At 51.5% G+C, this 21,859-nt stretch overlaps 1 protein-coding gene across 1 annotated transcript; it reads right to left on the reverse strand.

Annotated features, from left to right (window-relative positions):
- Positions 1-5,815: 5,815 nt before the first annotated feature.
- FCRL6 (Fc receptor like 6) lies at positions 5,816-21,365 on the reverse strand. The gene is made up of 10 exons (XM_060141856.1): positions 21,335-21,365; positions 16,262-16,282; positions 14,295-14,626; positions 13,519-13,748; positions 13,427-13,474; positions 13,193-13,386; positions 12,669-12,794; positions 8,859-8,924; positions 8,176-8,248; positions 5,816-6,165 (listed from the first exon to the last, which is right to left on the reverse strand). Exons 1-10 carry the CDS (start codon positions 21,363-21,365, stop codon positions 6,138-6,140), a joined length of 1,149 nt encoding a protein of 382 aa, XP_059997839.1. The 3' UTR covers positions 5,816-6,137.
- Between the last annotated feature and the right edge of the window lie 494 nt (positions 21,366-21,859).

Consider the following 21,859-nt stretch of genomic DNA (forward strand, 5'->3'; position numbering starts at 1 on the left):
TGACAGAACTCGTACACCACCCGCCTATGGGACACAGAGGCCAAGGGAGAGGACTGATCTGTGACTCCACTGTCAATTCCATCATCCATGTGTCAGCTATTTATTGAGCATCTACTTACATGTCAGGTGCTGGGGACACAAAGATGAAAGGCACAGCCTCTGCCCTCAAGGAGTCTGCAGTTTAGATGAGAAGACAGACGTGTAACCCAGTAATTACAATCAGTGTGGTCAGAGCAATGCCAGATGCGTGAATGGGATGCTATGGGAGCCCGAGGGTGGATGGGTGGGAGCCAGCTGGGGGGCTAGGAGGCCAGGTGGGCCTCATGGAGTGAGTAGTGTTTGAGGTTAGCCTTAGGATATAAACAGATGAGGGTGAGGGTAGGACTTAAGAACACAAGCTCTGGGGTCAAGCTTCTTGGGTTCAGGTCTTGGCTGTGAAACCTTGAGCAAAGTGGCTGCTCTGTGTTCGGCATCTTCATTCACGAAACGGGGATTAATAACAGTATCTACCTTTTCGTGGTGCCGTAAGGGTGAAACCACTTAAAATAGGGTCTGGTGCATAGTCAGGTCAAATAAAGAATGTGGCCCACCATCCAGTTCTACAAGTTACTGGCTACTGCAGTTGCTGACCTACAACACACCTTGAAAGGAATTCAGGGTGACAGTCAAGATGAGCCATTCTGTGCTCTGGGAAAACAGGCAGAACAGATCCTCAGATATTTTATGAAGCCAATTTCTTGCATCTTCCCATACTTATAAAAGCACTAAAATCATTAACTAAGATAGCTGTGCCTCGTGACAAGCAGTAACCTTCTACCAAAATGTGTGCTTAATTGCACGTACTCTTTCTCCAAAATCACGTATATGCAGACCTCCCCCTCTACCTCTTCAGAGCAGTTCCTCAGAGCTATGTGAGAGGCTGTCTCCCGGGCTCTAGTCCTCCGTAAGTCCCCAAATAAAAAGGAAACTCACGTTGTGCATTTTAATTTCAGTTGACAATCAGCTCTCAAAAAAATTAACCATTGTTACTAAGTGGCCAGGGAGAGGGAAGAAGGGAAAGCCGGGCAAATGCAGGTAAAGGAGTGTTGAGGTGCTAGCCACCCTGCTTCAACTCTCTTTTCCCAGTTCCTGAGGGCGGGGCTCAGGCCCCCTTCATTTCCGCACCCTGTATATCGCCAAGGACAGGATTTCCATGAGGTGGTACCCTTCAAGCATGTGTTGAAGTGGATTGAATGATTCTGAAATGTCAAGGCCAGGTCTGGGGTGGCCGTGGAATGCAGGAGTCTGGCTGGTGTGTGAATGCTGGGAATACGGATGCTGAATTCCTTTGGAGGAGACAGTGGGCAGTCACACTCCCTCTCAGCAGAAACGGTGGTCCATAGTGGTCCATCCAAGCAGCAAATGATTTGCAATCTTCTATGCACCACCCCAGCCCTTTTCCTTTAGGGGAATTTCATGGAGGCTGAGAAAGTGGGAAGGGGGAGGTTGGGTGAGGACCTGAAAATATCCCACCCACCTCCCCCAAAAGAAAAACTTCCAGCAGCCCTGTGACAGCTGGAGAAGAATGGACTGATGGAGGCATTGGAAGGGTTAAGTCTGCGGTGGCAGGTTCCCCCCCTTCCAGTGCTAATTACTGGTTCAGACCACATTAATAACCCAGCCACAGGGGGAGTGCATGGAGTAAATTAGCTAGTAAGTTCAAAGGGGCCACTCCCCACCTTCTTTAATTAAGAGAGAAGCTGGCAGCCGGGGCTGCGCTCAGCCTCCCTGGGGCCTTTCTGGGAAGCTGGGAGCCTCTGCCGCAGCCCAGGCAGGTGCAGTGGTAGCGCCATCTGCCAGGCAGAGTGGCCTGCACCTGCCATTAGCCCACCTGCGCTGTGGGCTGGGGTGGGGGTAGTGGGGAGCAGGTGTAAAATGTGGCCAAACCAGCATCTGAGCTCAACCCTTAGCCCTGAGAGCAGCGTGGTGCAGAGATTCAGGGCTGGGTGGAATTTGATGGGGTGTGAAGGGTGGTCCAAGTGATGCCCTGTCCCTGTCCACTCACACTCGTCCTTGTTCCTTGGACTGGCCTGAGGGCAGAATGGGGCCTTGCTTCTCCTGGGATGGGGGGAAGTGGAGAAGGGAAAAGAAAAGGTGAGATGTTTGGAGAGAGAAGGGAGCTGGCAGAGAAGGAGGCAGAGGAACGGCGCCGGGCAGGAAGGAGGGGCCTTCAGCGGGCTTTTGGAAGGCAGGGGTGAGGGAAGAGGGCGGAGTGTTGCTGGAGGGTGGGTGGGCCTCTGGGTGCCACTTCCAGGGGGCTGTGCAGGATGGGGCTGAGGGAGCAGGTAGGCCCCCACCTGAGCCCTGTCTTTGTGTCTACCTTCACCGGCGCGGTTCCCATAGAGTGGACCAGCTGCCTGCACCATCTGCCAGCCGACACCATGCCAGCCCCAAAGGCTGCCCTGGGCAGGGGAGCCCATGTGCGCCCCTCCCTTGGCAGCCAGCTTGGGCAGTGGCGCTGCCCTGTGGATGAAGACTGGGTTTGAGGCAGTGCATGCATGTGTGAAATGGAAGTACTTTACCTGCCCCAGAGGGCACTCTCATGTATGCACAGCCCCGAAGATAACTCCCTCTTCAGTATTTGTGCCCGGGGCACTTCTCTTGCCTCACCCTCATCTTGGCCCTGCTGGGAGTAGTTAGAGGGAATGGAACCTTCGATGGACCAGGGGCATGGTGCTCACAGTTGCAAGGGGGGAAACTGAGGAGAGGGGAAAAAGAAGGAGCCTATGAGATAGCTCGTGGGAGACTGGGTGGGAGGCATCTGAGGCTTTGGTAGGGTCTGCTTTTGAGGCAAAGACATACCTTCCCAGAGAGTCAAAGGAAGGCTGCACAAAAAAGAAACAAAGCCACAACTGTGTTGTGTTGAGGTAGAGAGCCGGAGGCTGGAAACTCATTTCTTCATTCACTCACTTACCCAGCATTTGTTGGATCCCCATCTTGTGCACACTAATGTACCGAGCAAACGTTTATTGAGCACCTAGCCTGTGTAAGCCCCGTGAGATCAGGAACACATGCAGATGATGCCAGTGATCACGTCCTGACCATGAAAGGAACAGTCACTATTCATCTGTACGTCACATGGGAGAGAATTCCGGAAACGAGTACAACATAGGCTCTTCACTCACAGAGAGTGGTGAGTGCTGAGTGAGCCACCTTAGTGACGCTCCAGGTCTGCTGGGTGCAGCTCCTTCCGGTTGTGTAGACGGAGATATGATATGGGAAAGCCTGGGTCTTTCCCGTGCTGTGCACCTTGTCTGTACTCACCGTCATCACAGGTGATACAAAGATGAAGGACACAGAGCTGTTTAGTGGATGCTTATTTAAATAAAAAGGTAGGAGGTCTATTTCCTAGCCAAATTAAAAATAACAACCTGGAACTGAAAGAAATTCCAGTATGTGCACCCTGCCTGGTTCAGGAAAAGGCCATGGTCCATTTTTATTGTTTGTATCTAAATGGTGTAGCCACATACAAGGCAAAGATGGGGTGTCTAATGATATCTTACAAAGAAGCTGTCCGATGAACGGATCAGACCACAGTGCGGGCTGGTGCTCAGGTCCCTGACTACCCAAGAGAGCCACCAGAGGGCAGCCTTGAGGCTGCTGGCTGTCCTCTTACTCTCTACCTTAAGGGGGCAGCTCCAGGCTGCGTCTCCATCCTCATCCCAGCTAAGAAGTTCTTTCTTTTCTTCTTACTCTGTAAGTGATACGACCCCACAGAGCACAGGTCCCTAGATGAGGCACAGCCAACTCGCCTCTGCTGGATATGTGTCTGCATTTAGCTCTGACTTGGAGAGAAAAATAAGGTTTCATAGCTAGGGGCCTTGATCAAGTGTGGAGGCAGCTTGTGTGCATTCCTGTGGGGAGCAGCACAGTGGCAGGCTGGGCAATGTGGCATCCTTTTTCTGTGTCTGCAGGGTCTGGCCCTGGAGAACTGTGAGGGTCCCATCCTCCCTTGGCTGTGGCCCTTCCTCTCCTGCCCGCCAGCATCCTCTAGGAACAGAAGTAGCTGCCTGCTCTGAGGACTGGAGATGGGATTTGGGGCTGGGTGTGCTGATATCAGGCAAACCAGAGAGAGTCTGGGCTGAAGAGTGTGGGTTTCCTCTGAAAACTCTGTTTTCTCTATGTTCTTTTGGGGATTCTCTTTTCCTTTAATTTTCCTAGTAATTGTTCATTTTGGAAAATCCCAGCTCATTCTTTTATAAATTAAGGGTCTGAGGAGAGAGCAAAGTGTCTGAGAGACCAGGCCAGTGGTGTGTGATTGAGAGTGTGTGTGTATGTGTGTGTGTGTGTGTGTGTGTGTGTGTGTGTGTGTGTAAGATAGGACTTCTCACCTTCCTGTGTTGAAGGATCTGTTTTTCTTTTTTATTTCCAATCCATTGTGGAGCTATACTTCGTAAATTATAATAAAAACACATTACCAAAAATAAAAATTAAAAGAGAGATACCAAATATGAGCCCTAATTTTTATGATTATATTAAACAAACATAAAATTACTCTGTCAGATTGCTATAAAAGTTCCTAAATTTTTGCTTGCGATTGTTCTATTATCTTGCCTGGACTGGTAAATCCAATTCACAGACAGCCCCCAGTCCATGGACCAGGCGTTGAGTGTCTCGGGTGTAGGGCAGGGAGGAGGGAGGTATGAAAGCTCAGGAAGCAGGTGGCCTGTGGGGACGACTGGAGATGTTTTCACTTTTTAGAAGGGGGCGACTCATTTACAGAGGGCGTGGCGGGGGCTTAGGGTTGGGGGTGCTTCCTGATTGACCAGTGAAGACCCTGTGCTTCTAGATGGTGTGTGCCTCTCAGTCATCCTGGCAGAACCAAGGAGGCAAAGGGGAGGGGACCCTGGTGTATTCTGACTGTGGATTTTGACTAGTGATGACAGAGACAGGAGGATGAGGAAGACGAAGTGTTGGGTTGGGAGGAGGGAAGGGAGAAAACGGAGTAGAAGACAAGTGAGAAAAAAGGCTAGCATGGGTTGCCTTATCCACTGTCTTTACCCAGAGCAGAACCACAGGCAATTAAGCTCCCGAAGGCAAGTGGACTGATTAACTTCCATGACGTTTGTATTTTGGAGGTAGACCAGGTTTTTAGAACTTTCATGTAATAGATAGCTAGTGGGAAGCAGCCGCATAGCAGAGGGAGATCAGCTCATGGTTTGTGACCACCTAGAGGGGTGGGATAGGGAGTGGGGGAGGGAGATGCAAGAGGGAGGGATATGGGGATATATGTATACATATAGCTGATTCACTTTGTTATACAGCAGAAACTAACAACATTGTAAAGCAATTATACTCCAATAAAGATGATTAAAAAAAAACTTTCATGTACTTGCAAATTGCCTGGAGATCTTATTGAAATGCAGATTCTGATTCAGCAGATCTGGGCATCTGCATTTCTAATAAGCTCAAGGGGAAATGCAAGATGTTTGCAGCTCTGAGGGGCCAAGAGTGCTCTGAACAAGCAGACTTCTTGCTAGGGGAGGAGGGTACCAGAGTTGCTAACTCGGACCTCACTCCCCATGATTCCAGTGCAGAGGCCTGCAAGCTGGGGCCAGGGCCTCACAGGAGCAAACACATAAATCCTTCACTGAGCACTCTGGCTGTGGACTGGACTGGGACTCCCCTCCCTTCCCACCCCCTGCCCCGGCAACTCTACCCCTTCCTTGCCCTCTCATCTCCCTCATCACCAGTCAGGTCCACAGGGAGTCCATTCTCCTTGAATAAACCAGACCAAATTATCAGGCAGCCCAAATGATTGCTACTGATGACAATATGAAACAAACTGATACACCTTTATTAACAAATAGATTCTACAACCATGTATCTTTTTAAACATGTAAGGGGTAACAGAGTTTTCTGATGTGCTCCACAAACGGGGGTTCTGACTGCTGGGCTGGGGAACTGGAGGACCACAGAAGAGGCTGGGGTCCCCTGGTCTCCTGGGGAGCGCTGGGGGCTGAGGATGGCTGTGTGTCTTGGGGGAAGGAGATGCCATCACTAGCAGAGGACCCCCTCTCAGTCACCAACGGGATCTTGCTGGGTCCTGCTTCTTCTCTTCAGCCCCTTGGCTGGAACCTCACTGAGCTGAGGGCGTCTCACCTCAGCGTAGATGACAGAAATGTCCTGTGGGAGAGTCAGGTCAGGGTGAGGAAGCAGACGTCACACAGAGAATGAGCAAAGAGCAGGGGTCCCATCTCACCGTTTCCCGCCGGGCTGACTGGGCAGGCCTGGCTGTGGGGAAGAGCAGCAGTAAGTTTAGGGCACTGGGTTCACGGGGTGTCCCCTTCCCGCCTCCTCGTGGCACCTTCCTCCAGAGAGCATGGGCCGGCCAGGGTGGGGGGGCTGCTCCCTCTTTTATCTCTCAGGGCTTCTCACCCTCAAGCTGAAAGCAGGTGGGCCTGGGAATCAGGAGACCCCAGCTGTGTGACCGGAGGCCAGTCACTTGACCTCTGAGTCTCAGCTGCTTCAATCAGGAAAGGGTGGTGGTGTTGACAGTGACTGCCTTGCAGGATTACGGTGTGAAGCAAGAGATAAGAAGATGCCCAAGATACTTCTAGAATAACTCCTCCATTAGACAGCCACTCTGCACCAGGCACCCATTTAGCTGTGAAAATTATATAGCTGATCTATCTAGTATACTGCTAACAGAACTATAATTCTGTATATCCAATCTCACATCAGTCTTGCGAAGTAGGGGGTACTGATGCCTTCTCACAGTGGGAAGAGAAAACTGAGGCTCAGCGAGGTGAATAACTCTCCACAGTCACTTCCATAAGAAGTGGAACCGTAGGCAAATATTGAATCTTTGTGAACGTGAAGCATTCTCCCACTGATAAAAGATCCAGTATCCCCTCTTCTATGCATCTTGGAACATAACGGCTCTCCTTACTCTGGGTTTCAGATCCCTGCACCCACCCAATAGGGAAAGCCTGCTCAGAGCTTGATCTGCAAGCAGACTGTCCCAGACCCCACCCCTGCCCCGAATCACGCCTTCACCCTTGTTGCCTGCTAGGATTAAAAGGATCACATTTTCTTATTTTCCTTGTTTTGCTAATGAAAACCATGGAGTCTGAGGTTGGCTTCATTTTTCCTTTCTTATGTTTAAGTCCTCATTGTGACTCTTCTCAGGAAGGAACTGGACCCACGTGTGCTTTCCCATCTGCTTGGCAATGCTCTGGCCAGCAACCGGTCAGGTCCTGGGAGAAGTGCCCTGAGTCCAAGAGACTTCCTGGCTGTCCACTTTCCCTAGTGCCCTTTATGGGTGGGAGCAGAGTCCCTAGACTGACTCAGATCCATTTGACAGACCAGGAATTGAAATCTCAGCACAGGTGAGACATAAAACAAGCTCCCTATTTTTGAACACCTTTGCATACCAGACAATCTTTATGGATTCTAGAACCCAGGTTCTATTCCTAGCCATTCATAATAATCTTACAAAGTAGGCACTATCTACACTTTACAGATTAGGCTCGGAGAGCTTAAATAACTTGCCCACAGGCACACAGTGAGTACAGAGAATCAAGTTTTGAACTCAATTCTGACTGACTCCACATTCCACAGAACTCAATTCTGACTGACTCCCACATTCCTCTCATGATTCCACGTTGCCTGTTTGTCTGTTAGAGCGTGGACTAGCCTTCCCCGTGCCTGCCATCTTGACTCTGGTATCTGTGGCCGGGGTTCATGGTCTTTGTGGCTTCCTCTTAGAGCTGAGGCTGTCCTGTTTAGACTTACACTCAGGGTCAAAGACAAACTGAATCATTCTTTTTCTGTTTTTCCTTTGTTGCTCCACAATGCTCAGAAAAGGGCAAAAAAAAAAAAAGATTCCTCCCTAGTTGGGATGGTAACAGTGGAGGTGTGGTGGAGATGATGTAGATGATGGTGATTATGGTGGACATAGCGCTGTTTGTGGTGATGGTGGTAGTGAAGGAGGAGATGATGGTGGTGGTGGTGAAGGTGGCCGTGGTCATGGTGATGTTGGTGGTCAGGGTGATGTTGGTGGTCAGGGGGATGATGGTGGTCAGGGTGATGACAGTTGTCATGGTGATGATGGTGGTAGTGATACCTCACCCTAGGCCCCAAACTTCCCCTTTACATTAGCAAAGATGTCAAGTTTGACCCGAGATCACTCACCTTTCACTCTCCTTTGGGATCGTACGTACCACAGAGCAGATAACCCCTTCATCGTTCTCATTCTGGCAATGAACTGAAAGAAGGAACGCAGCTGTAGCTTGAATAGGACCCACCTGCTCTCCCACCTCAAGACCTAGAAACACTTATGGAGGGAAGCTAATTAGGGGCTGTTATGGTGATAGATAACTGGCAGTGGGAAGCAGTTATTAATGTGGGATATCCATCTTGGTAGGAGGTGCCTGACCCCTGCAGCAGATTCTAGCAGCTTCCCCAGCCCTGACATTATTTAAACTAGAGGTTGGCAATCTTTTTCTGTAAAAAAGGTAGTGAATATTTTAGGTTTTGCAAATACCTGGCTCTGTAGTGTGATAGCAGCCACACATGACACATACACAATGCTCTTTACAAAAATACTTGGTGGACCAGACTTGACCCATGGTCAAATTTGCTAACCCTTGGTCTAAACCTCCCTCTTGGGGGCTGGGATCCCTTCCTGCTTCCCTCTCCCACCACCAGCTCCATGCACTGGCCCCTTAAGCTCTCCCCAGAAGCCATCTGTTTCCTTCCCCAGATGACTCTGATTCCTGAGACTCGGGCTCATGAGGCCTTCTTTATCATGACTCCCCTTAAGAGGCCTTTCTCTGCCTTTATGGACAGACACTGGTGCTACTGCAAGTCCTTACCATTGACATACAGTAGGTGTTCCTCTCCACCTGTGGCTGGGGGCAGATTCCGGGGTGGAAGGGGCCCTAGGAGATGCAAAGGCACAATTCACTGAACGCCCTCAGAGAGCAGAGTGGACAGTGGGGACAGAGAGGCTGAGAGAAAGAATGTCAGTTACCTTTAAAAAATTGTATAAAATTACCTTTAAAAATTGTATAAAAAATTAAACTAAAAAAAAAAAAGAATGCCAGGAGAGGTTGCTGGAGGTCTGAGGCTGGTTTGTTAATGAGGGTTAATTCACAGGTCTGGACACGGTTAACTTTTTTTTTTTTTTTTTTTGTGGTACGCGGGCCTCTCACTGTTGTGGCCTCTCCCGTTGCGGAGCACAGGCACCGGACGCGCAGGCTCAGCGACCATGGCTCACGGGCCCAGCCGCTCCGCGGCATGTGGGATCTTCCTGGACCGGGGCACGAACCCGCGTCCCCTGCATCGGCAGGCGGACTCTCAACCACTGCGCCACCAGGGAAGCCCTGGACACAGTTAACTTTTATGGGATGTTTCCTTTGAAAAATACCCCAGAGGGGAGGATGGCTCCATGGGAATCACAAACTGGGAGGAAGCAGGGTCAGAAAGGATGGGTCCCATCCTTGCATCGAAAGGGCTCAGACCCACCAGTTAGGCTGCTTTTCAGAAGGAGGAAAAGCTAATAACTTTGACAACATACCATGTGACAGAAACAGGGCCAGGGAATTCAAATACAGCGTCTACTTAATAGCAAACCTCCTTACCCGGGGACAAGCACAGAGCTGGACGTCACAAAAGCCCCCCCACCTAAATCTTTGGTGTCCGATGTTCTTCACAACCACCTTGCAAAGGTTGATACTGTGATTTCCATGTTTTAGATGAGGCGACTGAGGTCGGGAGTTCTGACTTCTTCGAGGTCACGCAGAAAGTGGTGGAGACAGAACCTTAATCCAGTGTGTACGCTTCTTCTCCACGAGCGTGCTGCCTCTGTGAAAGCAGGCATTCCCAGAACTTTAAAAATTAGCTCTTGGGATAGGAATTGGGTCACAGGTGGATGTTGGGTCACCTGGCTCATGCCTGGTGTCCAAGAAATATTCATTAGCTCTAACAGCAAGAAAGCATCAGAGCTGTCAGGTAGCACCTTTGGACGTGGCTTCTCCTGTGAAACCAAGAGGGCGTTTGTGGAGACTCAGAGAGGCCGCTGATGCTCGTTTGTCAAGGCTGTGTTTCTGAGTCTCCATTTGCGAAGAGCTCTGTGACTTTGATGGAGCTGTGTTTTATGGGAGGTGTGACAGTGGGAAATGAGATGAACACTTTTAAGCAAACAACCAGCACTTGCACACTTAGGTAACTGCTACTTCGAAGTAGACCTCCTGTATGACCACATCCTTGTCCTAGTAATTCCATAATTGGTCAAAATGTCTTGAACCTTGCCTTCAGAGATACAGTCTGTGGAATACCTTCAGTGGTGGCACATTTGTGTTTGCTGAGGAATGGATATGCTGTCTGGAAATGGTTAAGGGTCTTCTAAAGCTGGGCATGAAGAAAAAAGCTGTTGGACTGTGTTTCTTGTGTGGCTATGGAATTGGGCCTGAAGGTGGTTTTCTGAGTGACATTCTAAGGAAGGGTGTGTGCCCCTGAGCTTCTGAGATGATAGGCCCACCACCAGGAAATTTATTTTCATGAGAGACAGGTTTCTTAACAAAATGGAGCCCAGGTGCTCCCAGACTGGCAGTAGGGGCGGGGTAGGGGAGTGGGAATGGGTGGGGAGGCAAAATCGCCACATGAAGAGGGACGCTCCTTTGTTCCCTGTGAAAGGCATCTTCCTCTTGAAGATCTTTCACCAGTGACTGTTCCTCCACCATCTTGTTTGGGCCTGGGAGGGAGATGGCTGTACTGTGTTGCTTTGCCTTTAACTTTCTGACCCAGAGGTGAGTGGGCAGAAACACCCATGCTATTGAGACCAGGCTGGCTTTATGACAGGTGCAGAGATGATAGAATTCACAGATCTTCAGTTCATGGTCCCCTACCCCAGCTGCTTCCTCATCTAACTCTGGGCCTGGCTCCATCTTTCTCCCACCGTACAGGTATACCTTAAAGCAACTCTGGCCTGCCTTCATGAAATCTAGACTCAAGACTAAAGGAAAGGAGAGATGAGAAGTTAGATGGACAAAGGCTGCTAAATTAAAAAGGGGAGAGGAAGTCGGAGCCTGGCTCAAGCCCTAACTGGGGTGCCTGGTGAGGTAGTGGGTCTAGGGCTGGGGAGAGATGCTTTCAGGTATCCTGGCTGATGGTCAGGGAAGACTACTTGGATTGCAGGACTGGGTGGTCTTCCTCAAAGAACAGTCTGGCTTAGCTCTCAGAACTCATCACAAATTCCTTAACTGAGGGAGCTGACAACTTGAAAAAACAAATCTAGCTGGAGGTCTATGAGAACAATTACTTTTGCCCTTGGCAAGTGGAAAATAAAAATATTGCCCCCAGGGAGGAAGAAGCAGGTGGATTTGAAGCCCTAGGAATAAACCGGCACCAGACAGCTTTGGCGCTGGGAGCCATTCCCTTCAACATAGTCCCAGGCAAACAAGGGGTAGAATAAACTTGTAGCCACCAAAGGTGATTGCTTTGAAAGCCAACATTCGTGCTTAATTATCATGACCGTGACAGGAAGAAGAGGAGAGTCAGGGATTTCAAAACCAATAGGTGACCTAGAAATGCCATTTATCTGATTATTTTCACTTATTTCTCTGTATAGAATTCTCTCCCTATAGAATTTCTCTCATCTGAATTTTAGCTAAACTTTTGGCCTTTCGCTGCTGTGGCCTCTCCCGTTGTGGAGCACAGGCTCCGGACGCGCAGGCTCAGCGGCCATGGCTCACGGGCCCAGCTGCTCTGTGGCATGCGGGGTCTTCCCGGACCGGGGCACGAACCCGTGTCCCCTGCATCGGCAGGCGGACTCTCAACCACTGCGCCACCAGGGAAGCCCTTAGCTAAACTTTTTATGACTCTGATCAGAGGAATTACAGAATGGATAACAGGAGCAAAGGCAGTTTGGGAACCTGCCGGGGTGATGCGCTCAGAACAGAATGAGAATGTACTGAGCACCCACTCAGTGCCAGGCTAATACATCAGGTATGAGACAGATGTCACCTCACTAACTCAGACCTTACAACATCCCAAGAGGGAGACATTTAGTGAAACTTGAAAGGAGCTGGCCCAAGGTTACTGAATTAGCAAATAGCAGTGCTGGGACCGGGCTATTCCCCAGTGCTCTCCACCACACTTCCTTCCTGATGAGTTGACAGCCATGGACTCTCACCCAGGGCACACCACGGCACAGAAGTGTGTACACATGAGCATGCACGTGCACTGGAGTTCTCACGTCTTCTTTCTCCTCCGCTAAGCAGACCGGAGCTCTGCTGACTTTAACAAGAGAACTGGAGGCCTTGGATTTGTTCAGTATATTCACAGCCACAGACTGTCTTCCAAATGTGAAGGACGTTGATCTACACCTCGTTTGGCTTGTAAGAAATCCTGTTTGTGCCTTTATTCATGCCCTAGTGGGCAGGAGTGTGTCTGTGCGCTCTCTGGGTGATTGGGTGTGTGAGACACGGTGTCTGTGTGTGTGAGCTCTGGAAGCTGTAAGTGTCCCTCCTGGAGCCCCTTTGTATGACGTGTGAAGAAAAGTCCCTCCTCCTCCCAATACCCAGAAGTAAGCAGTTGGTCCTGTCAGCCTCTGGCTTTCCAATGGCTGGGCTGTACCTGGCATAGGGATTGGGCAATCAAGAAAGCCAGAAAGAGTTACTGACCGGTTTTTCTCTGGGGTCTGAAATACCCTAGAAATGCAGCAGCAACGACCATCATGCCAAGCAGGCTTGCAGGCAACCAGGAAACCAGCCAGTTGTTGCTAGTGGAGACAGATAAGACCCGAGGACCTGGGGGGTGAGTAGGGGTGACCATGAGCATTGAGGATGAAATTAACAAATGCACCCCAGACTGACACAGGAGAGGCAGAGTGGTTGGCATTAGTGGGAACCCCCTGGCCTGAAGGAGCCTTGCCAGTGGGAATGAGGGGCGGATCAAAGGATGTCCACATGGATGGGCAATTCCACGGAAGACCATGTGGCCCTCCCTCCACGGTGCCCCTCACTCTCTGTGGACTTCATTCTTTCCCTGCCGGGTTCAGTGGACAGGTGCTCCAAGCGGGGTCCATGCTCAGTCAGTCATGCAGTGCCTGCTCTGTACCCAGCATGGCGGGAGGAACACAGAGGAGTGAGATCTGACCCTGGCCAGCTTGCTGGGGCTCACAGCCCAGTTGGGGGACAAGACTTACCATCCACGGAGAGTGTCTTAGGCTTGCTTGTCTCTTTGGAGACGCTGTTCTCAGCCTCGCAGGTGTAGTCCCCAGCATCCTGCTCTGACATCACCGGGAAGAGGAAGGAGACGGCTCCACCATGGGGAGCCACGTGGTTCCGCAGGGTGTCCCCATTGAGGTAGAATGAGGATCGGAGGGGAGGAGCTCCACAACTCGGCTGGTGGGTCTCAAGGTGAGCAGAGGACGGGACACAGGAACCGGGGCAGCACACAGTTGGAAGGGTCAGCGGGACCCCCCGGGCTCCTCCCTTAGGAACCCCTCCTCACATTCCCAGGGGGCCCCACTGCCCAGGCCCCTGGGGAGGGTCTCCCCGTCCTCCCCTCACCCTGACCTCCAGCTGGGGACTCTGTTTCTGGACCCAGCCACCCTCAAGGGCCGCCTCGCACCAGTAAAGCCCAGAGTCTCCCCCCTCGGCTGCTGGGATGCAGAGTTCTGGGTGGAGGCCCCTGTCCTGCAGGGTGTGGCCCTCCTTGTGCAAGGAGAAGAGGAGCTGCCAGGCTGACCTCTGGCTCCCCTCACGGGGGAGTGGGCTCCGGGCTCCCCCCACGGAGCTCACGAGAGGGGTGGGCTCTCAGCACAGGAGGCAGGAAGAGCTCTGGGAAGAGGCAGCCCGCAGCTCAGGAGGGGAGCCCTGGACAGCGAGGCCCCTGGAGTCTGAGGTGAGGTCTGAGCTTCGGCACATCCCGGGCCCTGCCCTGTGCCTGTGGGAAGTGCTGTCACTGTCTCCCAGCACCTGGCCTCTCATCCCACACACCAGCTCTGAACCGACTCCCACAGCCCTGAGCCCCTCTGGGGTCCCAGAAGGCCAGAGACAGAAGGGCCGTAAAGGTCACCTAGTGCCCAGAGGAGAAGGGTCTGGCTCAGGGTCTCAAGGAGGGGAACATCAGAGCTGGTTCTTACCTTTCCCCACAGGGCATCTTCCCCCCCTTCCCTGGCTCCAGACATGCCCCATGGGGGGGGCAGGGCATGTGGACAGCATCCTGGACACCTCAGGGCCCTGCAGATTGGCCCAGCATCAGGGGAAGCCAGAGAGAGAGGCGTTGCCCAGAGCGCTGCTGACCTGTAAGACCAGACCCCTGAGCAGCACCCTTCCCGCTCCCCCCAGTCCCCCAAGTTGTGACTCACCTTGGACTTGAACTGTGACAGTCCTTGAGGTTCGTCTGCCCACATATTGCATGTATGTCACCTGTCCAGTGCAGCTGTACCGGCCACTGCTGTTCACTGTTGCTGTTCCCGTGGACAGGGTCTGGCTGTCCTTAGAGAGATGGAGGAATTTTCCGTCCCTGTAGAATTTCACCTGGGACAGTGCTGCGTTCCTCCTTCCCCAGCAGCGCAGAGTCAGGATATCCCCTTCAAACACGGGGTCTGGCTGCACTTGGAGGCTGAGCCAGGCTGTGAGACACAGGAGCAGGGTCACCCTGGAGCTGCAGGTCCCCCTGTCCCCCAGCCTAATGCCTCCCGCAGCCTAGTGCCTCCCGCAGCCTAATGCCTCCCGCAGCCCTCCCTGGGGTGGAGGCTCCTGGTTAGCTCCTTCACAGCCGTCACTGTCTCCCAGGCCTTCACGCCAGCCCACGGCAGGGCTTCTGCTTTCCTGCACCCCTCCTTCCTCTCTCCTTCCTCTGCCCTTCTCCTCTATTCCCCCCTCCCCTCCCCTCCTCTCCCTGTGCCTTCTCTCTGACCTCTTTCCCTCCTACCCTCCTTGTCTCCTTTTTTTTTTTTTTTTTGGCTGTGACCAGAGATCTAACCCGTGTCCCCTGCGGTGGAAGCGCGGAGCCTTAACCGCTGGACCTCCAGGGAAGTCCCCCTCCTTGTCTCCTTTTATACTGCATTTTCCTCCGCCACCTTGACAAGCCTGAGTCAAGTTGGATTCCTTCCATCTATTGTTCTGCTTCATTCCTCCTTATTAGATTCTCACTCCCCTAGATGGGTTTCTTTTCCTCTGGCGACTCCAGTGCAGCTCTTTCTTCAGCGTCCACCTCTGATGGGAGCTGCACCCCTGTCCACCAGAGAGGAGCTGGAGGGGTGGGTGTTGGACGTGCCACGGCCTGGGCTCGCTCCCTCCTGCTTCCCTCATCAGGTTTCCCCAGGCCCAGCCTCCATCGGCACTCCCAGCAGTGAGGTTCATTTCCACCACAGTCGTGGTGCAGGATCTGTCATTTCTGTTCTCATTTCTAAAATGCATTTTATGTCCTGATATGGACAAGAAAAGAGCTCCTGGGGACCCAGCATCACCTGCAGGGCAATCCCAGGCTGGCCTGGCCCCAGGACATATTCCTTTGATCCCAGACAGCCTCAGAAGCCTGGGAGTAGTGATGAGTAATCAGACAGGGAGCCCTGAGGAGAGTCCCAGAACATCCTGCCTTTGTCTGGCTCCACCTGGATCCCTAGACCCCATTCCCCTCCCCCTAGACTAGGGAACGATGCTCACAGCACAGCTGAATAATGGGTCTTGCTTCCCTGGCTGCTCTTTCTAGCAGCACTAACTACTGGTTTAGATTCCCCTCCCTGGCGTACACAGAACATGTCCTTGGAGGTCAAGAGGTTTCTAGGCCAGAGTTTCCACCTACTTGACAGAGGCTCCATGGAGTTCAGTGGGACAGGATGGGCGGGAGGGCAAAGGTAGCCAAGAGAGAAAGAAGGAAGGTCCACAGAGAAAGATGCCTGCTTCTTTGAACATTAGAGGGATGGAAGGGAGTCCAGAGCCTTGATGAATGGAGGTTACAGGAGCTCCAGAGCCACACTGAGAGGAGGAGATTGGAGCCATTGCTACTTGTAAGGGAGCCGGATAGTGGCCTAGAGCCACTCTTCTGGGACTTGAGTCACCCTATAACTATCGTCAGCCTGAGAGAGTAGAGTGCTGGGTTTTTCCTCTTCCTGGGCATTAGTGAAGCCTCCTGAGGAAGAAGCCTAGGCAGGTGCTGCTCTGAAGATGTTTCTGGGGGACCCAATGGCCCTGACTTTTCCCCGTCCGTTAAGTTTTGGCCCAGAGACACACTTGGAAATGAAAGAGACATAGACAAGACTCACCAGTTTTCCCTACACAGGGAACTGCAAGAGAACAAAGTGATAGAATTCGATTAAGTAGCAGAAAAAGCTTTCTGACAAGGAGGACTGTCACCTCATAAATGGGTGCTAACATCCGTTCAACCAGTCAACCACCCAGCCCGCTAAGCACCTATCTAAGCTGCCCAACCGCTCAGTCACCCAGCCACCCAACTATCTAACCACTTAACCACCCAGTCACCCAGACATCCAGCCACCCAGCCACTCAGCCACTCAACTTTTACGGTGGACCTGCTGCCCAGAATCCTTTACCCTATCTCAGTTCAAATGCCACCTCCTTAAACAGGTCTTGCTGGGGGCCCCCAGTCAAAAGAATTCTCTTCCATCACTATCACAATACCCTATTGTATTATCATCAGAGCACTTATCACCGTTTGAAATTATCTTATCATAAAATTGCCTACTTGTTATCACCTGTCTCCCTCTGTCTAGAATGTAAGTCCCATGAGAGCACGTACTCTGCCTGTCTTGTTCACTGCCCTGTTACCTATGCCTAGTGCCTGTGCCTGGATCATGGTCTGTGTTTAATAAGCATATACTGAATAAATGCATGAATGCTTTCCTTTGTGCCCACTCATGAGGGGCAGGGAACAAAAATAGAAAACATAGGACTAGATTCTTACACTAATGTGCCGAGGGTCCAATTTACACCTACAGAAGAACTCAGACAGCAAAGGCAGGACCTAATTCCTGTGGTCCATCTGTCCACAGAGCTCTGGGGAATAGAGTATGGGAGTGATCAGAGGAAAGAGGTGAGATTGCCCTGGAGGAGTAATCATTAAAAGGTCGTGGGACGTGGACGGCCAGCTCGGACGGATAAGAGAAGCATCAGCGGGCCAGCGCATCACACACCGCGTTGCTCCTTGTATGCATTGCACTAATCCTTCTAGAGGAACCAATGTTTGAGGAGAACAGGTGGCCAGGAAGGAGAGGCCAAACCACAAAATGATGACAGATGAAGTGAGGCAGGTGTGATCAGTCCAAGGGATGGAGGACCCTAAATTGAGGGGCACAGTTGCATATAAAGCAGTGGAGTGTATTCTGGGCTTTGGGGCAAGGGGTGAAAGGATGAATGGTGTGGGGCTGACTGCAGTCAGTCCAGCCTGTCCCCAGGCATTTACCCGTGCCCTTCATTGTTGGGTGCCGTGCAGAGCCCTAAGAAATGCAAGAATGGCCTTGGAGGGGGTGGGTGAAGACCCCCTCAGCAGATGTTTGGCATGTTCATTCACAGGCTGTCATCCTTGCTGTCCACGTGACCTGGGACACATTCTCTACCTACTCAGGTTAGCTCACCTGCAGGTTCTCGGTGTGTGCAGAATCTCTTTCTTACCATCCCTCCATCCCTCCATGTCTAAACACATCTTCTATGAGCTTGGTGTAGTGGAGAGCATGCAGGCTTTGGAACCAGACAACCTGGACTAGACTCATGAATCCGTCTCTTTCTATGTGACCTTGGACAAGTTGTTTAAAGTTCAAGAGCCTCCAGTTCCTGGTTCTGTCTGCATAACAGAAAAGATAATAGTCATTTTTCCCTTACAGAGTAGTTACATAGATTGTATCAACCCTCTGCCTGGGAAGGTGGTTACTACATTGACTGAAAGCAGAAAGAAGGCCTGACCTCAGAGTGACTAAGTAAGACCTTACTGGGTAGTGATGCCTCCCCTTCCTTTCTCTTCTCCCCTGGAAAACGATTTTGAAGCTACAAAGCGAGGAACAGACAGGGTTGAGGGAACTGACACCTATAACAAGAGAGAAGGCATCCAGGGAGCATAGATACTTCAAATGAGGTCGTGTCCCCAGATTCTGATGACTTGCTGTCCAGGGCACTGCAAGACCTTGCGGCTGTGACTGCAGGACCACAGTGTATAATCAAGACAGCCGCCAACTGGGGACAGAGTGGGCGACACCTCCCTACAGCAGTTCCTATAAAGAAGACCCGAGGGCCTCAGTGAGCTGCAGGCTGAAGATGAGGTGACAGTGTGATGAGATGGCTGAGAGCTATCGTCATGCTAAGTCGCACAACAGAGTCCCGAATGATGCAGGGAGCAGCCCCACTGAGCTCGGCACTCAGGCCACTATGGGAGGGATGAGAAAGCCCAGCTCCTGGCCCACTGACAAAGCCCTCAAGATCAAGCAGACTAGGACAATGACCAGAGTCTAGAAAGCATTTCCTATTAGAGGGATTGGGAGACATTTATCCGAGAAAGACGGGAGAGAGTACACAGGGATACACAGTGGCCTTCAAATAATTGATGGGCTAAGCTTAAAAGAAGGGAGAGACTTGTTACTTCATAGGGCAGAAGTGGAACCAATTCACGGAAGTTAGATCAGAGAGGCAGGTTTCAGTTCAACATGAGGAACTATGTCACAGTCGAGTTCTACCATGTTGGAACATGTTGCTTTGCCAAGCTGTGGCTGCCATGCAGCTGGGAGGGTCGTGTGTCACAGATGCTGTGTTTGCACATGGGGGGGGGGTTCCAGTATTGAGAGTGAAACTGGCTAATGCCCAGCTCAGAGGAAGATCAAGGTTCATCTCCTAAACTTTAAATACATCTTTAGCGTACAGCCATGTACCAGCATGTTCAATGTCAGGGCTTCTAGCCTCTTGAATCCCTGATAGCCAATACTAATAATAGGCACCATTTATTGTGTGACCATGTCCTGCCAGGCACTTTACATGAATTTTATTTTCTAGTTTTACCTGATTAGAATCCAACTATACCCAGACTAGAGGCAGTGAGGTAGAATGGAGAAAGCACGGGGTTTGACATCATATGAACTTGGGTTTGCATTGTTACCAGGGTAATTTTGCTCTTGTTAGCAGCGTAATTCTAGGCAAGTTTCTTAAACATTTTTGAACCTCAGTTTCCTCAACTGTTTAATAGAGATAAAAAAAAAAAACCCTGCCCTATAACGTCCTGAAGGTTAGATGAGATAATGTATGTACTACAAAGCAGGTATTCAGTGTTTTGTTTTCTCTGTCTCTCTGTCCACATCTGAGAGGAAATAGCAGCTCTATCTTTACGGTAACTCCGTTCCTACACATTTAGCCATGGGGTCTGAATCTTAGGCTGGCTTTCTGGGGTCCTGAGCCTCAGGTGTGACTCAGTCCTGCCTGGGTTCCCCATACTCTGTCCACTAGTCAGCCAGTCACTGACTCTGCCTCCCTCTTCCTTTGCTCTCTCCCATCCAGATCCTGGGGTACACGCTGGGAAACTCTTAGACTTTATCTAGTCAAGTCCAAGGGCTGTTCCTTTCACAAGGAAGTGATTTGCCCTTGGCAACCTCTCCTCTGGGGTGTATCCGGGCACGAGGCCATCCTGTCGCTGCACTAACGTGAGCACTGACCTTCTCACTTGTCCAAACGGCCATTCATAGAACACACAGGGCAACACGGTGATGTCGGGGAAGGAAGAGCCCTGAGTGAAACAGGTGTTTTCTTCCCAGGGGATAAACGCCCACAAACTCTGTCTAGGAAGCAAGTGCATTTAGGAATGGTTTTGCTTTTCTGGTTCAATGAAAACAAACAAACTTCTGGGACCAAGTTTAAAACAAAAAGTGAGTCAACTCAGAAACCGTAAAGCACTATGTGCCCAGACTTGTTCCTTTTAAGTGTAGCAGGGGGAGAGTAGATGAGCCTGAGCCGAGCCTGGGCCGAGCCTGAGCCGAGCCTGGGCCGAGCCTGAGCCGAGCCTGGGCCGAGCCTGAGCCGAGCCTGAGCCGAGCCTGAGCCGAGCCTGAGCTGAGCCTGGGCCGAGCCTGAGCCGAGCCTGAGCCGAGCCTGAGGTGAGCCTGGGGGAGCCTGAGCCGAGCGTGAGATGAGCCTGAGCCGAGCCTGAGCCGAGCCTGGAGGAACCTGAGCCGAGCCTGGGCCGAGCGTGAGATGAGCCTGAGCCGAGCCTGAGCCGAGCCTGAGCCGAGCCTGAGCCGAGCCTAGGGGAGCCTGAGCCGAGCCTGAGCCGAGCCTGAGCCGAGCCTGAGCCGAGCCTGGGCCGAGCCTGGGCCGAGCCTGGGGGAGCCGAGGAACTCACCCCACAACAATCCTCTGCCTGGAGACCAGTCCCTGCAGTCACTGGCAGGGGCGACTGGCTCGGGGGTGCTCAGAGCAAGGAGAGTGGTATAGATTCAGAAGAATGGAATTGAACCTTCGTATCGGTCCCCATGGACCAGTCAGACCCAAATCAGAACACCCCCGCCACCCTCCACAATAGAGAGAGGGTGTAGGCAGAAGAAGAATGGTCAGTTTGAAGGGGGCTTTGTACACTTAGAGCATAAACCTCTTGACCAGGTGTGAAACCCAGTCATTGGTGACTGGTTCTAAGAAAAAGCTGAGGCTTCGGGGCTTCCCTGGTGGCGCAGTGGTTGAGAGTCCGCCTGCCGATGCAGGGGACACGGGTTCGTGCCCCGGTCCGGGAATATCTCACATGCCTCGGAGTGCCATGGCCGTTGAGCCTGCGCGTCCGGAGCCTGTGCTCCGCAACACGAGAGGCCACAACAGTGAGAGGCTCGTGTACCGCAAAAAAAAAAAAAAAAAAAAAAAAGCTGAGGCTTCATAAAAACGTATCTCCTTATAAAACCCCATGTTTTGCTCCTGTTGCTGACAGAAATGCACGGAATTGCTTTTTTCCCATTTCCCCGATCTCTTCTCTTACATTCTGGCAGCCTCCTTCCCTTCTATAATATCGTTTTCCTTTCAAAATAGCACTGATGGATATTTTAACCCGGTTTCACAGGGTAAAAGTGTCATTGGGTCTCAGCATGTGATTTTCTGCCTCCCTAAATTAGCTCTGATACATCGAAGGGTTGCCCTTCCAGGAGCCAGGAAAATGGGATAGGAAACACCAGGACTCCCCTACGTCTCCATGCCCATCACTCTCATCCCCATCACTCTCAGGCACGCCCATGTGCACGCACTTGTCTCAAGCTCCAGCCATAAACCCACTTGAACTAGGAAAGGTGAAATAAGGAACTTCGCGTCTTAGGAACGACTCACAGTCTTTGGTGCCCAGAAGAGGATGCTGGCGCTTGGTGACTTACCGAAGAGCAGCGCAACTGTCCAGAGCAGCATGGGGCCTGGCCTGGCGTGGAGGAGGGAACCCGGGGCAGACTGAAGGCAGGGGTGAGACTGGGAGGGACAGCATCTAGGCCACAGGCACAGGGGTGGGTGGGTGACCCCCTCTGACATGGGTGGTGTTAGTGCTTGACGATATAAATACGGGAAGTGGGAAGAAACTTTAAAAGCTCAAATTGGTATTTCTTCTTTGGTAGAAGGAGTGTTACAACCAATGAATTTTCTTGACCGTAAAGCATAAAGGAGTCAGGTAAGCGACAAGCAAGCACTTTTGGATGCTCTCTCTGTGGTTTGAAAAAGCTTATGCTAGGAACTAGGGTGGGACAGGGCTGTGGAAAGACCCAGACACTGCCAGGATTTGCTTGGCCTCAGCATCACTTAGTCTGGAAGGTAGCACAGCTCTAGAAACACTAAGATCATCCACTCCCCACCCCGAGTGACCTCTAGTTCTCCAAGGTACCCTCTTCTTCAAGGAGAAATGTGTCTGGACA

Source organism: Lagenorhynchus albirostris, chromosome 2 (assembly GCF_949774975.1).
Source record: "Lagenorhynchus albirostris chromosome 2, mLagAlb1.1, whole genome shotgun sequence".
Taxonomy (NCBI): Eukaryota; Metazoa; Chordata; class Mammalia; order Artiodactyla; family Delphinidae; genus Lagenorhynchus; species Lagenorhynchus albirostris.